The 13,818-nt window shown below is 58.7% G+C and overlaps 1 protein-coding gene across 1 annotated transcript in view; it reads right to left on the reverse strand.

Moving 5' to 3' along the window:
• The window catches only part of BCR (BCR activator of RhoGEF and GTPase), a gene marked incomplete at its 5' end in the record, with an annotated part of 71,884 nt that overhangs the window by 33,287 nt on the left and 24,779 nt on the right, over positions 1-13,818 (reverse strand). Inside the window, one exon of the mRNA XM_013008233.3 lies at positions 1,325-1,503. Within this exon, the coding sequence (XP_012863687.3) occupies positions 1,325-1,503 (179 nt within the window). The remainder of the gene's footprint in view (positions 1-1,324; positions 1,504-13,818) is intronic.

Below are 13,818 nucleotides of genomic sequence, written 5' to 3' on the forward strand. Positions count from 1 at the left end.
GCAGCCCAGCGCACAACCACTAGGCCACCAAGGCTCCTCGGGCTGGAGGGCAGTGAGGTTTAAATACACACGTGGACATGCAAGCATCATGGGCTGTGCGTCTCGGGAGAACGCAGCCTTTGCACCAAAACACCAAGCCCACTGCTCTCGGGTCAACCTGGGACTGGGTGGGACGGTCCCTTGGGGTTCTGTAGACTGCAACACTTTACAGGAGTTGAAAGCCTCATCTTTTCAAATCGGAGCGGCTGGGGGTCTCAACCCACTGACGGTGTGGTTAGCAGCCCGACTCATAACCATTCCCTCAAACTCACTGCCACAGAGTCGATGCCAACTCATGGTGAACCACAAGACGGGCAGAGCTGCCCTGCGAGCTTCTGAGACGGTCATTCTTTTTTTTTTTAAATCATTCTATTGGGGGCTTGTACAACTTTTATCACAATCCATCCATTCATCCATTGTGTCAAGCACATTTGTTGTCCTCATCATTCTCAAAACATTTGCTTTCTACTTGAGCCCTTGGTATCAGCTCCTCACTTTTTCCTCTCCCCAGCCCCCACCATGAACCCTTGATAATTTATAGATTATTACTATTTTGTCATGTCTTACACTGTCCGACGTCTCCCTTCACCCACTGTTCTGTTGTTCATCCCCTAGGGAGGGGGTTTAATGTAGATCCTTGTAATCGGTTCCCCCTTTCTCCTCTACCTTCCCTGGTTCCCCCTTTCTTCTCTACCTTCCCTCCGCCATCCCGGTATCGCCACTCTCGCCACTGGTCCTGAGGAGTTCATCTGCCCTGGATTCCCTGTGTTTCCAATTCCTATCTGTACCAGTGTACATCCTCTGGTCTAGCCAGATTTGTAAGGTAGAATTGGGGTCACAATAGTGTTGGGGGGGGGAGCATTTAGGAACTAAAAGAAAGTTGTAGGTTCCATCATTGCTACACTGCATCCTGACTGACTCATCTCCTCCCCGAGACCCTTCCGTAAGGGGATGTCCAATTGCTTACAGATGGGCTTTGGGTCTCCACTCTGCACCCCCCTCATTTCACAATAATATGAGTTTTTGTTCTGGGTCTTTAATGCCTGATACCTGATCCCATTGACACCTCGTGATCACACAGGCTGGTGTGCTTCTTCCATGAGGGCTTTGTTGCTTCTGAGCTAGATGGCCGCTTGTTTACCTTCAAGCCTTTAAGACCCCAGAAGCTATGTCTTTTGATAGCCGGGCACCATCAGCTTTTTAAACCACATTTGTTCATGCACCCTTTACGGGAGTAGAAAGCCCGGTCTTTCTTGTTGACCTGCCCCACACAGGAGACACTCACCCCTTTGGGCTCGGAGGCTCCGGCGGTCAGCGCCTCCCGGCCGGCCCTGCTCTTACTGCCAAGGTGCGGGGAGGAGGAGGGGGAGTCGTCGATGTAGGGCAGCCCATCCTGGTGCCTCCGCTGCTCCTCCGCCTGGTCCGCGGCGCAGCTGTAACCGGGGGGCGTCCCGAACGCAGCATCTGTGCATGCAGAGAGGAAGCCGCGTCAGAGATGGAGAAGACGCCCCACCTGGCCAAGCCCCCTAAGCAGCAGATGCCACGGGCATGCTGACCACAAGCCCCCGGCGCCCAACCCCACCAAGACAGGGCTTGTCGCACAAACAGCGCAAAGCCAGGCCCTTGAAAACAAGGGCGCTTTGGAAGGCAGTGCATAAATTCCATCACTTTGAATTTCACTGGGCCACACTTTGGGAAGCCTGCTGTGACGGGGACATGGCCGTTCCTCCAAGAGGGCCGGGGTTGTGACTGGAATCCCCCACCCCTCCCATCCATAGTCCACTGCTGTCAAGTACGCATCCCAACTCAAAGCAGCGCAGCGAGACGGAGAACTAGTCTCTAGGGCAGCGGTTCCCAACTTTCCTAATGCCGTGACCTGTTGATACAGTTCCTCGTGTGCTGGTGACCCCCGCAACCATATAAAATTATTTTCCTTGCTCCTGCATCACTGTCATTTTGCTACGGTTGTGAATCGGGCGACCCCTGTGAAAGGGTCGTTTGACACACACACCCCCAAGGGGGTCGTGATCCACAGGTTGAGGACCACTGCTCTAGGGTGGCCAAGGCGGTCGATCTTTACAGGAGCAGGCAGCCTCATCTTTCTGACAGGGAGCAGCTCCGAACACAAACTCACCGCCATCCAGTCCACGCCGACTCAGTGACCCTAGAGGACAGGGCAGAACTGCCCCTATGGGGTACGAGAGCGGCTGGTGGTTTTGAGCCCCTGACCTTGCAATTAGCAGCCCAATGGATAGATGCCACCAGGGCTCCTCGCTAAGTGGAAGGTCGGGGTTCAAACCCACCAGCTGCTCTCCTTTGAGGGAGAAAGATGAGGCTGTCTGCCCCCACAAAGATTGAGTCTTCGAAAAACACAACGGTAGTTCTACGCTGTCTTCTGGGGTCGCTAGGAGTCAGAATCAACTCAATGGCAGAAAGGTGTTTTTGTGGGTGGGGTGCGGGGCGGGGGGTATAGTTAGCCCTAGTCTATCAAAGACCACAGCTTTCAGTATAGAGATACCTCAATGTCAAAACAAAAACAAAATCCACACAACAGGACCAGTAGACAACATCATAATCAACAGAGAAAAGGTGGACGTTGTGAAGGATTCCCATCTTGCTTGGTTGGATCCACAGCCAATGCTCATGGAAGCAGCAGTCGCGATCCAACGACCCATTGCATTGGGTAAATCTGGTGCACAAGACCTCTTTCAAGTGTTGAAGAGCGAGGAGGAAGGTAGCCCTGGCCCTATGCGTGTGAAAGTTGGACAATGAAGAATGAAGACCGCCTGGTGCTGGTTAAGAATATTGAAACCACCATGGCCGGCAAATCGGTCTTGGCCGAAGTATAGCCGGAATGCTCCTTAAAACTGAGCACGGAGAGACTGTGTGCCAGGTACTGGGGACGTGTTGTCAGGAGAGACCAGGCCCTGGAGAAGGGCATAAAGCAGAGGCCAGAGAAAAAGAGGAAGGCCCACCAGGGCATGGACAGACACAGGGCACAACAATGGGCTCAGATATGAACAGGATTGCAAGAGTGGTGCAGGGCCGGGCAGCACCGTTTGGGTCACTATGGGTCTGAAGGCCTATAACGCTCAATCCATTCATCCATCTGGGGAGGGTGGTCCAGTGGTAGAATTCCCACCGTCCAGCAGGAGGCCGGAGCAGCACGGTAGGTTGACTTTCTCCAGCGTGAGCGCAGGGACAGGATACTGTGGCCAGGAGCACATCTCGGGAACGTCTGCAGCAGTCCAGGATCATTCCCTCCACTCCCAGCCTCCCCGCCTTCGCTCCCGGCTCTTCTCCACCCATCCTCCCCAAACACAATCAATGAGCTAGGGTTACATGAGCCCCAGGGCAGCCTGTTGCATCCCTCAACTTTCCCACCAGTGAAACAGGGGCAGGGATGACGCTCTCCCCCACCTGCCGGGGAGGTGGCTTCCAGAAGCCCAGGCATCATTTACCCTCAGGACTGGAGGCTCAGGGCTCCCTCTGATCCCTCCTGCGATGCTTGTCACGTGGCTGCCCTTTCAAGAAAGTTGGGGCCCCTCCCATCTGGCTTCTCCCTGCGGCTCCCAGGGAGGCTGACGACTCTGCTTTAGGGCCCACTGTGGGGCCCATGGGCTGAGGAGACGCTGACTGGAGCACCCCCCCACCCCTGCCCTGCCATTGCCCCCTGGGTTGAGGCGTGAGCTACACAGGGTCAGAGAGTGACCCTGGTGTGATACCCCAGTGTCAGCCCACACCAGCTCATCACACCCACCCTCCCACCGCCCACAGCAACGGCAGGGCCTCCCCCCTCCTCCCCCGCCCCCGCCAGCAAATCTCTGAGTGATGCAAGCAGTTTGCCTGCTCGGTTGCTCACCCAAAGGTAGAAGGTTCCAGCTCTTAAGAAAGGCCCGGCGTCCCCTCCCAAGCGGTCAGCCATGGCCGACCCTGGGGGCACAGGGTTTCTCTCATGCACAAGGGGGCGCTCCACATCGGGATCCGTGCCACAGCAGTCGGCACCCTTGAGCCCGCTGTTTTTGTGTACAGATCCCGCAGTGGCACCCACAGGCTGCAGGCTCAAGCCCACCAGGAAATAAGGACTAGTGACCAGCATGCATGATGACAGGCAGAGCCCCCACGGGTGCAGCTCTGTGTTCTGTTAACAGCGGGTGGGGGTGGTGGATGTATGTGCAAACAGTTAATTCACGCAGGCAACTGCTGAAAGGAAGGTGGCGTCCACGCCGCCGCCTCATTCTAAAGGCCGGGTTACCTGGTTGTGACAAACCAGCCTTGAAACTGGTGTGCAGACCCTGTACAGTATGGGCTGCCGGGGCTCCCGGCTGACTCGACAGAGCTTCATAGGGGAGTTGTGGTCTCCCCGACCCACCCCGCCAGTTCTCAGACCCGCCACAGGCCACAGCAGAGCACACTGCCGGAGAACACGCCCCACAAGGTCCGGATGCAGGCCGAGACAGTGGACTCGCCCAGTTCCTGCCATGAAACCCGAAACTGTCCTGGTGGGGATTACCACCCACGGCGATAATCCCCGCTGTCATCGGGACTGTGACGGGGCTGGCCTGCCAGGTCCTGAGACAGGCCAGCTCCTGGCCCTGGGGATGAGGGGCACGGACACTGGTACTGTCCCACTGGCCGCCAGATGTCCACCCCCCACCCCCACCACGCCACCATCTGCACGCCCAGCCCAGGCCGCCTGGCATTGCGTTACCACGCGCCCAAACTCAGGGCAGGGGAGGCTGCTCAGGTGGAGACGCACCAGGAAGAGGCCCGTGGGATCCCAGGGGCAGGGGCGGGGAGAAGCTTCCGGAAAGGGGGTGGAAGAGGTATCCGACACCGGCTCTAGGCTGTCTGGCATGACGCCCAGAAGGCCCTCAGGTGCTGGAATAACAGGTTGGCTCACCTGGTCACCTGCCCAGGACTTGCACCTCTGTGCCCACCCCGCCCCCGCCCCCGCCCCCGCCAGATGGCCAGAGTAGTGTGCAGTTACAGATCAGAGTTCAGTCCCAGGCGACGATGGAGTGTGGCGCAAGTTCCTGGGTGCGCGCACGCGCACACACACACATACACACACACACACACACACACACACACACACATGCCCTGGGGCGCCAGCTGTGCCCTGGCACGCAGAGGCATCTAATAGGTGACAGCTCCCCCAGCCCCCGGGTGTTCCTCTGCCTCCCCTGGCCCCATGATTCCGTGCTTCTTACAGCAGACTACTCGCCTTCCAGGTGCCAGGTGCCAGTGGTCAAGTCCTACTGGCAGCGCTCAGCAGCAGCCACCATGGTCTGTCTGCTGAGGTGGGCCTGGTGCTGTGACACGCTACAAAGTCCGGGGGCTTTGATCAGCCAAGGAGACTGCTGGGATCGCAGCCATCGGATCCCATTGTGTGTAGGGTCAGCTTGGGGGTCGCGGATAGAGAGAACCACAGCCCCTGCTTCTTAAAGTCAGCCACCTCACTGCCGCGGAGTGGACGCTGCCTCACGGACATCCTACAGGACAGGGTAGAACTGCCCCTGCGGGCTTCCGAGCCAGTCACGCTTTACTGCAGTAGAAAGCACTGTCTTGTCTCTTGCTGGTTCCGAACTGCTGACCTTTTGGTCAGCAGCCCAATGTGCAACCACTATGCCAGCAGGGCTCGGTGCCCAAACTGCCACTGAGCCAATTCTGACAGAGGAGAACTATCCCCTAGGGTTTCCGTGATTGCCAATCTTTATGGGTGTAGACAGCCTCATCTTCGTCTCACGGCATGGGTTTGAACCGCTGACCTTGTGGTAAGCAGCCCAATGCCCAATCCATTGTGCCACCGTTGGTGATCCAGCTGTGGGGTAAAGGTCTGTGTCCCCCTCTGGCCAGCTCAGCCCAGGGACAGTTAGAACGGCCCATCTGGGCAGTGAGCCCCAACTACTTCAGAGCTGACCGTCTCCACTCCCAGGTCCCTCAGAGTCCACAAGGGCCAGCCCGGTGGACCCCCACCGGGCTTACCCTGGTTCTCAGCTGTCCCCGGATCCACACCTGCCCCTGTGCTGCCCACTCCCGTGTCATCCTCATGATGGTCAGCCCCTTCAAGTCCAACCTCGTAGGTGTTGTCCACCCCACCCCAGGGAGAACTGTAAGGTCTGCAGTCTTGGCGGGTTTTCAGGATTAAGTCCCCAGGCCTTTCTTCCTTGTCTGAGTCGGGAAGTTCCACGGAAGCCTGCACCCCATCACGCCACCCTCCCCCCATCACCATGCTGCTATCTATCTGAAACCCCAGTGCACTGCTTCCAGCAACACACAAGGCTGCTCAGTGCCACAGTCCGGCAGAAGGCGCACTCTCCCCTAAAGGGGTGCAAAGTCCCGGGGACACGGGTGGGGGGCTGGTGGCATCCACAGGGTCTGGAAGCTGCGGGAAGGTGACACTTACTGTCTCCCTCAGAGGGAGAATGGGGGTGGGGGCACGTATTCTAAGGTGTTGCGCCACAAATATCCAGAAATGTTCCAGAAATATCCGTGACTCACCGTGATGGAATCACACCACCTTCCGCAGCTCCTGGGTTAGGTGTGAGAACCTGGGGCCTGACCTCACGGGCTCTCATGCTGGGGACATTCTTGTCCTTCAGGCATGGGGTGGCACCCAGGACTCTGTCCTGGAACGCAGTTCACAAGCTAAGTGTGAGTCTGCAACTCATTCTGACCTTGCTCTCTCTGGGGGCTCAGCGGTCTGCACCCCCTTAGCCGCACGGGCTGCTCCTGTAAAGACTATAGGCTTAGAAACCCTAGGGGGCAGCTCTGCTCTGTCCTGCAGGGTCTCTGTGAGTCAGACAGACTCAATGGCCATGAGTTTGTTTTGGTTTCTGTTTGTCTCGGGGGGAGGGAAAAGGTAGGGGGGAGGGAGGGGCCGGGCCACGACACTTTATTCTTGGCTAGTGCACTAGAGGTTGGTGATTCCTGGTGGAGCTGTGGAATATAGGCCTGGCCGTCGGCTTCCATAAAGGCACTGGGCTGCTGGTTCCCCGTCACGGCTCCGGGGTGGGGGGTGGGGGCAATAGGTTCAGTTTGGTTTTCATGGTGGCTGAGAAATTGGGAGAATTAAACGCCGGAGGTGCCATGAGTCAACTTCTCCCGGCTCCACCCGCTGCCTGCCCCCAGCTGCCCTCTGCTTCCCAAGCTGCAGCCCACAGGGGCTGCCGGACCCCAGCGCTCGTGAGGGCCCAACGTCCACGCTCACCGCCTTCCTCCGCTCCCTCGGGCCTGCTGCCGAGGCCTGGGCACCCCGCCCTCCCCATCGAAGGCCTCCTGGAGTCCCTGCTGTGGTCAGCCTCAGCCATGGCAACCGAATGACAGGCTGCCTGCTCCAGCGCCATGCCCCTCCTCCCTCCCCATCCCCCACTGCAGTTTATGCTGCGGGGGTGCACGGGGCTTCCACGAGTTGGTTTGCAGAAATTCCAGGGTGGCTTCAGAGCCAAACCCCAAAACAAATTCACACCCATCAAGTCGATTCCTGCTCAGAGTCACCGTGGAGGACAGGGCAGACTGCCCCCATGTGTTCCTGAGACTGAAGTGTGGACGGGAGTCGAAAGTCCCGGCTTTCTCCCAAGGAGCAGCTGGTGGTTTCGAACTGCTAACCTTGTGGTTAGCAGCCCAACTTGTATCCACTCGCCACCAGGGCTCCTTGTCGCTTCAGAAAGGTTGTAGAAAAACCCACTCATCTGTTCATTCCATTTGCCCACAAACTTCTTGAAAACCCTTCTCACGGATCACTCTTTCTCTCCTGGTCATTCTTCGCCTGGCTACCTTTTGAGAACCCTGTCACCCACATGCCTGTCTGTGGCGGGTGAGGGTGGTGAATGAGTGCCAGGAATTGAACCCAAGTCTCTTGAATTAAAAAATGCACCTGCCTTCAAATCCACTTTGACTCATATGACCTTACAGGGCAGGGTAGAACATGGCCCTTTGGTTTTCGGAGGCTGCCAATCTTTTCGGGAACAGAAAGCCTCATCTTTCTCCCTCCGAGTGGCTGGCGAACTTGAGCTGCTGGCCTTGCAGTGAGCAGCCCATCTTGTAACCACTACACTCCAAGGCTCCTGGTTTCCTAAATGGAAGGCAGGGATTACACCAAGGAGCCACTGCTGCTCCGAATTCTTCGTGACCCGGGGACACACACACACACACACACACACACACACACACGGAGCAGCCTCTGTGATATCCCACCCTACTACTTCACAAGTCCTGGGCTGACTCTGCCCACCAGTCTGGGGAGGGTGCTCGTACCCTGTGGCAAGTTAGGAAAGATGGCAGACGGAATGAATGAGGCTCACAATGACCCGCCAAGTGCCCCATGGCCCACAACGTGCAGGGATTCCAAGATTCCTGAGGCCAACACGAGTGGCCACTACTGTCCCCAGCCTGTGCACACTTCTGAGGGCATGGACTGTACCTCACTGGCCTCTGCAGAGATGAGGGTCAGGAAGGGCCAGGCGATGTCATGCCAAAGGTCATCGGCTTCCATGTGCCCCTAAGTGAACGGAGGGCCCTCACGCTTCGAGCTCTTCCCTTCCCGTCTTTCGGCAGCTGTACAATCCATCCAGTACCGGGAGGGGTCGATCGGAAACGGGAAGCAGGGAGAAGGGCCGACAGAGTGCGAGGAAGGATCAAGAAGGCTGGGGCTAGGACCCCCAGTTCAAGAGCCCTGGTGGCCTCACAGCTGTGCACGGGGCTGCGATCCACAGGGTCAGTGGCTTAAAACCACCAGCCGCTCCGAGGGAGGAAAACGGGGCTTCCTACTTCAGTTGCAGCTATTACAGTCTCGGGACCCCAGAGGGGCAGTGCCACCCTGGATGGCAGTGACTGAGTGAGTGAGTGTGTTGAGTCTTTCCCATGGGCTGTGGGAACCCAGCACTGGTCTCTGGGCCACAGAGGGGGCGGGGGGAGGCACATCCCCCAGAGCCAAGAGAGAGAACACAACCCTGACTCCCTGACTAGTGCCCTGTAGCTGAACTTCTAGGCTACATAACTACGAGAAAATAAACTCCTGCCCCTGAAAGCCACCCCCTTGTGGTATCTGGGTTGCCAAACCAAAATTCCAAGCTCACTCCCACTGAGTCGATGTCGACTCACAGCAACCCTATAGGACAGGGTGGAACGGCCCCGTGGGTGTCTGAGACTGTAACTCCTTACTGGAACAGAAAGCCCCATCTTTCTCCTGCAGAGAGGCCGGTGGTTTTGAACTGCTGACCTTGTGGATCTCAGCCCAACTTGCAAACAGGCCTCCATGACTAAGAGGGCAAACAAGAGCACGGCTGCTTCCACTTGACCTGGCAACCCGACGACCCTCCCACAGTCCACACCCAGCACGAAGAGCCCTGGCTATTGCTGTGGGCTGGCCCATCTCGAGGTGACCCCACCTCCAGCTGGTCTTGGGCGGTTCGCCGTGATCCCGTGGGAACACAGGAGTTTCCTGGGATGGTTTCAGAAGTCCATTGCCTGGTTTTTCTATCTAGCCTGCCTCAGTCCAGAGGCTCCTGGGAAACCAGGCCTCTGCTGACAGAGGAGGGCACTGGCGGGAGTCGAACCCAGGCCTCTCTGTGGAAGGCGAGGAGTCGACCGCCGAGCCACCACACCACCACAGCCCGCTCAGGACCGTGAACAAAGCCGAGAGGGCACAGGCCAGGAAATCAGGGCAGTCACGTGTGAGGAGAGGCCAGGGCAGGCATGCCCGGCCTGTGAGGGCTGCCGGGTCAGCCAGGCCCTGGGGGGTGGGGGGGATGCCTGCCCCGCTTCCTCCGGGCGGTATGGGAAGAAGAGATAAACGACCTTTCACGTTGGCAGCCAAGATATGGGCGGCCCATCTCGCCACGCCAGAGCTCACCCGGGCCTCTCCCACCCACAGAGGCAGGAAGAGGTCCTGGCGAGGGGATGGGGGTGGAGGTGAGCCGAGCAAGCACCCACAGTGCCCGTGTGGCAGCAGATGACAAACCAGAGATTCATGCACTGCTGCCTGGTCCCCGCTCACCAGTCGTCCCCACCTGATCTCGCCACCCCCCCCCCCCCCGCCCCCCGCAGCTACAAGTCCTTCCCTTATACCCTGCTGGCCCGGCCAGCAAGGGAGAAGGGGCGCTGCATACACACAGCCATGCATGATGAGACACATGCGTGTATGGGCACATACAAGTCCCCACGTGGGCACCCACAAACGGGCACAAACAGGCGCACACGGTGCACACATGGACACCCATGTGAATGCACACAGGCATGCACCCACACCGGTCCCTTAGTGCAGCTCTGGTCCCAGCTGGCACCACCACCCCCCCCCACCGCTGCCCCTCCTCCAGCAAGGCTGGACCAGGGGGCCCTGAGCTGGATGGAGCAGAGGCTCCTTGGAAGAAAGGCATGGTGATTATTCAGAAGGCGGCAGACAGTGGAGACCCTGTGGGGCACAGTTCTAATGACATACAGAACGGGGGTGGGGGGGGGACGGGACACACAGGAGTCTGGACAACAGCTGATGGCTTCCACCTGAGGGGTGAACTGGATGCCCACCACCCACTCAGGGGCTTTCCCCAACTCCTGCTTCCCAGGCCTGGGAAGCTGACCATGTGGGAGATGCCCCCCACGAGGGCCGTCTATTGTGAGTGGGTTCAGCATTGGATTTTGCCCCTCCCCCTCCCCCCAGGTTATTTTTAAGCCGTCCTGTTTCCTGTTTTCACTGCCTGGCGGCCAGCCCTCCGTCCACCCATCATCCAGGCCACGGAGTGCGGTGTGACGTCAGGAACGGCTCGGGGACCAGGGACCAGCCACCTCCCCAGCACCGGCTGGCCTTCAGATCGACCATAATAAGGTCTTCCCAGCTTCCTGCTATGGCTGCCGCACTCACCTCAGACACAAGGCGCAGTGAGACTTCTCCCAAGGTTGAGTGGGCCCTGCCTGGCCACTCACGGGGCCCACCTACACCCCACCAGGGGCCAACCAAGCCAGAACCACACCCATATTCCACCCAAAACCAACAAAGCTGAGCTCACTGCCCCTGTGGGTTTCCAGGGCTGCCACTCTTTGCGGGAGTAGAAAGCCCCAAGGAGCAGCGAGTGGGCTCAATCTGCTGACCTCACGGATTGCAGCTCAGCACATAATCACGATGCCACCAGGGCTACTCCCCCGCACTGCCCCGCTGGGCTTCCCAGACTGTCAGTCTTTACGGGAGCAGACGGCCTCATTTTCCTCCGAGGGGTGGCCGGTGGGCTCAAACCTCCGGCCTTGCACTGAGCACCACCAGGCTCCTTCTGATATGTGGGGGTGCCCCCACCTTCTGTCGACTCAAGACAAAACGCATGCATCTCAGCGGGCAGAGCCAAGCAGTCAGCTTCATTCAGACTTCCCACACACCGGGCACTGTCAGAGTGCCTTCCGGAATCCTCACAAGATCCAAGGGCGGGTGAAGGGTAGGAATGCCCAGGGGCTGGCTGACCATGGCCTATGGAATCTTAGGGAAAGCTCACTGGACACCTACCGGCCCCTGGCTCCCATGGTGAGAGGTGGTGAAAGGACAGGTGTTCGGAGAGGCCAGCGGCAAGGAGAAGCATCTTATTGCCCTCCCTGGTCTGAGGAGCAGGGCAGGGCCCAGCCTCTCAAGGAGGGGGGGGGCAGGGCAGGTGCTGAGGGAGCCGTGGTCCTGCCCTCTTGGACTCAGTGGCCGTGGCCTCTGTGGCCCCAACCAGACCTCTCTCCCTCGGGCAGGTTCCCTCCAGTGGGGCCAGGGCCTCTCCAGTCTAGGTAGATGGACCCATTTAAGGCCCTTACCCATTACACAGCCCATAGGCCCTCTACTGGGGTCCCCCTGTCCCCCACAAAGCCCAGGAACTGTCCCCTAGAAACCACACCCCCGCCAGCCCAGCAGTCCCCATTCAAACCTTCTGTCCCTCCTGCAAAATCCAAGACCCCCCAACTCAAGTGCCAACTCGGGCCCAAGAGCACCTCCCCTCAAGCCCCCTGCCCCCTAACAGCACAGGACCCCCGTTTGAGCCCAGGAGTCCCCTCTACCCAGCCCTGAGGCAGCCTTTGGGACCGCCCTTCCTCCACTTTCCTGGCAACCCCTCTCATAGACAGAGCCCACGCCCCTCCCCCGACTGTCTTTGTGTCTGTACCGTTCTTGTTTGAAACACTTTCCACCTTACGGAAAAGCTTGCTCAAAGAATACAAAGAATCGCTTGTCCTACTTGGTGTGGGACAGCTGTGGCCGAGCCAGCATGGGAGGGGTAGGCTGGTCACCCAGCCAAACTGACCAGAAGGCTGGTGGCCCTAGGGCACCCAGGGGACCCTCAGGAGAAAGGCCAGGCTGTCCCCTCCCCTGCCCCCCCCCCAAAAAAAAAAACAGGGCTGGAAGCCCAGTGGAATGCAGCTGTCCAATGTGCATTGGCAGGGTTGCAGAGACAAGTGGGGTTTAAAGCAGAGACATCTGATGGAAGGGGTCCTGGTGGCAGTATGGGTTAAGCATTGGTCCCTGGGTGACAGGTGACGATTTCAAAGCCACCAGCAGCTGAGGATGAAAAGCTCTAGCCTCCTGTTCCCATAAGGACGAACCACTTCAGAAAAGGCAGGGGGCCATTCTACTCCATCCTGGGGGTCACTGTGTGAGTTGGGACGGACGGACGGACCGGAAGCATACAACCAAGTCCCCAAACTGCCGCTGCTAATGACACAGGTGGGTCCCTGCCATGACCAGTCTGAGGGCGGCCAGCTCCACAATGACCGCTGCCCCCTCACAGCTGGGAACAGGCTCACACCCACTCCCATTGGAGGCTCCGTGAGCTTCCCAGAGCGGCGAGTCCAGTCTCCTGGGCAGAGAACCAGGCCACACTCCTAGAACCTGCCCTCTTCCTCAGTCACCTGCCGAATTCCAGACGGGGGCCTGACTCACGCAGGAGATGCGGCCCTTCCCTGTCCATTCCTGGGGCGGGGTGGGGCCTGGCTTTAACAGCAGTGGGGGGTAGAGGGGAGTGGGAGGGGGACAGGACTCTAAGAGCAAACCATACAGCCTCTGGTGTCTTGGTTCCAGAGAGGTGGACCACACCCGAGGGGAGAGGGACGGTGGGGCTAGCCCCACCAAGAGGGCCCACCTGGGGCCACGCTGACCAAGCCTTGGCAGGCAGATGTCACCCAGTCACCCACTGTGGCTACATGGGAGGGAGGACAATCCCCCCAGGGGCACAGACGGACCACCCCAGGCCGAGCCCCAGGTGTTTCTATTCAGAATGTTTCTGCCAGACTCAAGGCAGGCCCTGGAGCCTGCGTCCTTCCAGCACGAAAGCTGGACGTTGCAGAAGGAAGACAGGAGAAGACTCTTGGGGTTGGACAAGAATGTTGGAAGTACCACGCACAGCCCAAAGAAGACACAGCTCTGTCTTGCAGGAGGTGCAGCCAGCCAGACTACCCCTTCGAGGCAGGGCTGGGGAGAACTGGGCTCAGGGACTTAGCACACGTCCAGGAGAGACCCATCCCTGGAGAAGGACAGCATGCCTGGTAAAGCAGAGGGGGGCAGCAAGCGAGCGAGCGAAAGGCCCCCGATGAGATGATGGGCACGGTGGCTGCAACAACGGGCTCACATACAGCTGGCTGCAACAGGGTCACATGCAGCTGGCTGCAACAACGGGCTCACATGCAGCTGGCTGCAACAACGGGCTCACATGCAGCTGGCTGCAACAACAGGCTCACATGCAGCTGGCTGCAACAACGGGCTCACATGCAGCTGGCTGCAACAACGGGCTCACATGCAGCTGGCTGCAACAACGGGCTCACATG

The sequence above is a fragment of the Echinops telfairi genome, unplaced genomic scaffold (assembly GCF_000313985.2).
Source record: "Echinops telfairi isolate 266 unplaced genomic scaffold, ASM31398v2 ScPeMD7_29;HRSCAF=101, whole genome shotgun sequence".
Classification (NCBI taxonomy): Eukaryota; Metazoa; Chordata; class Mammalia; order Afrosoricida; family Tenrecidae; genus Echinops; species Echinops telfairi.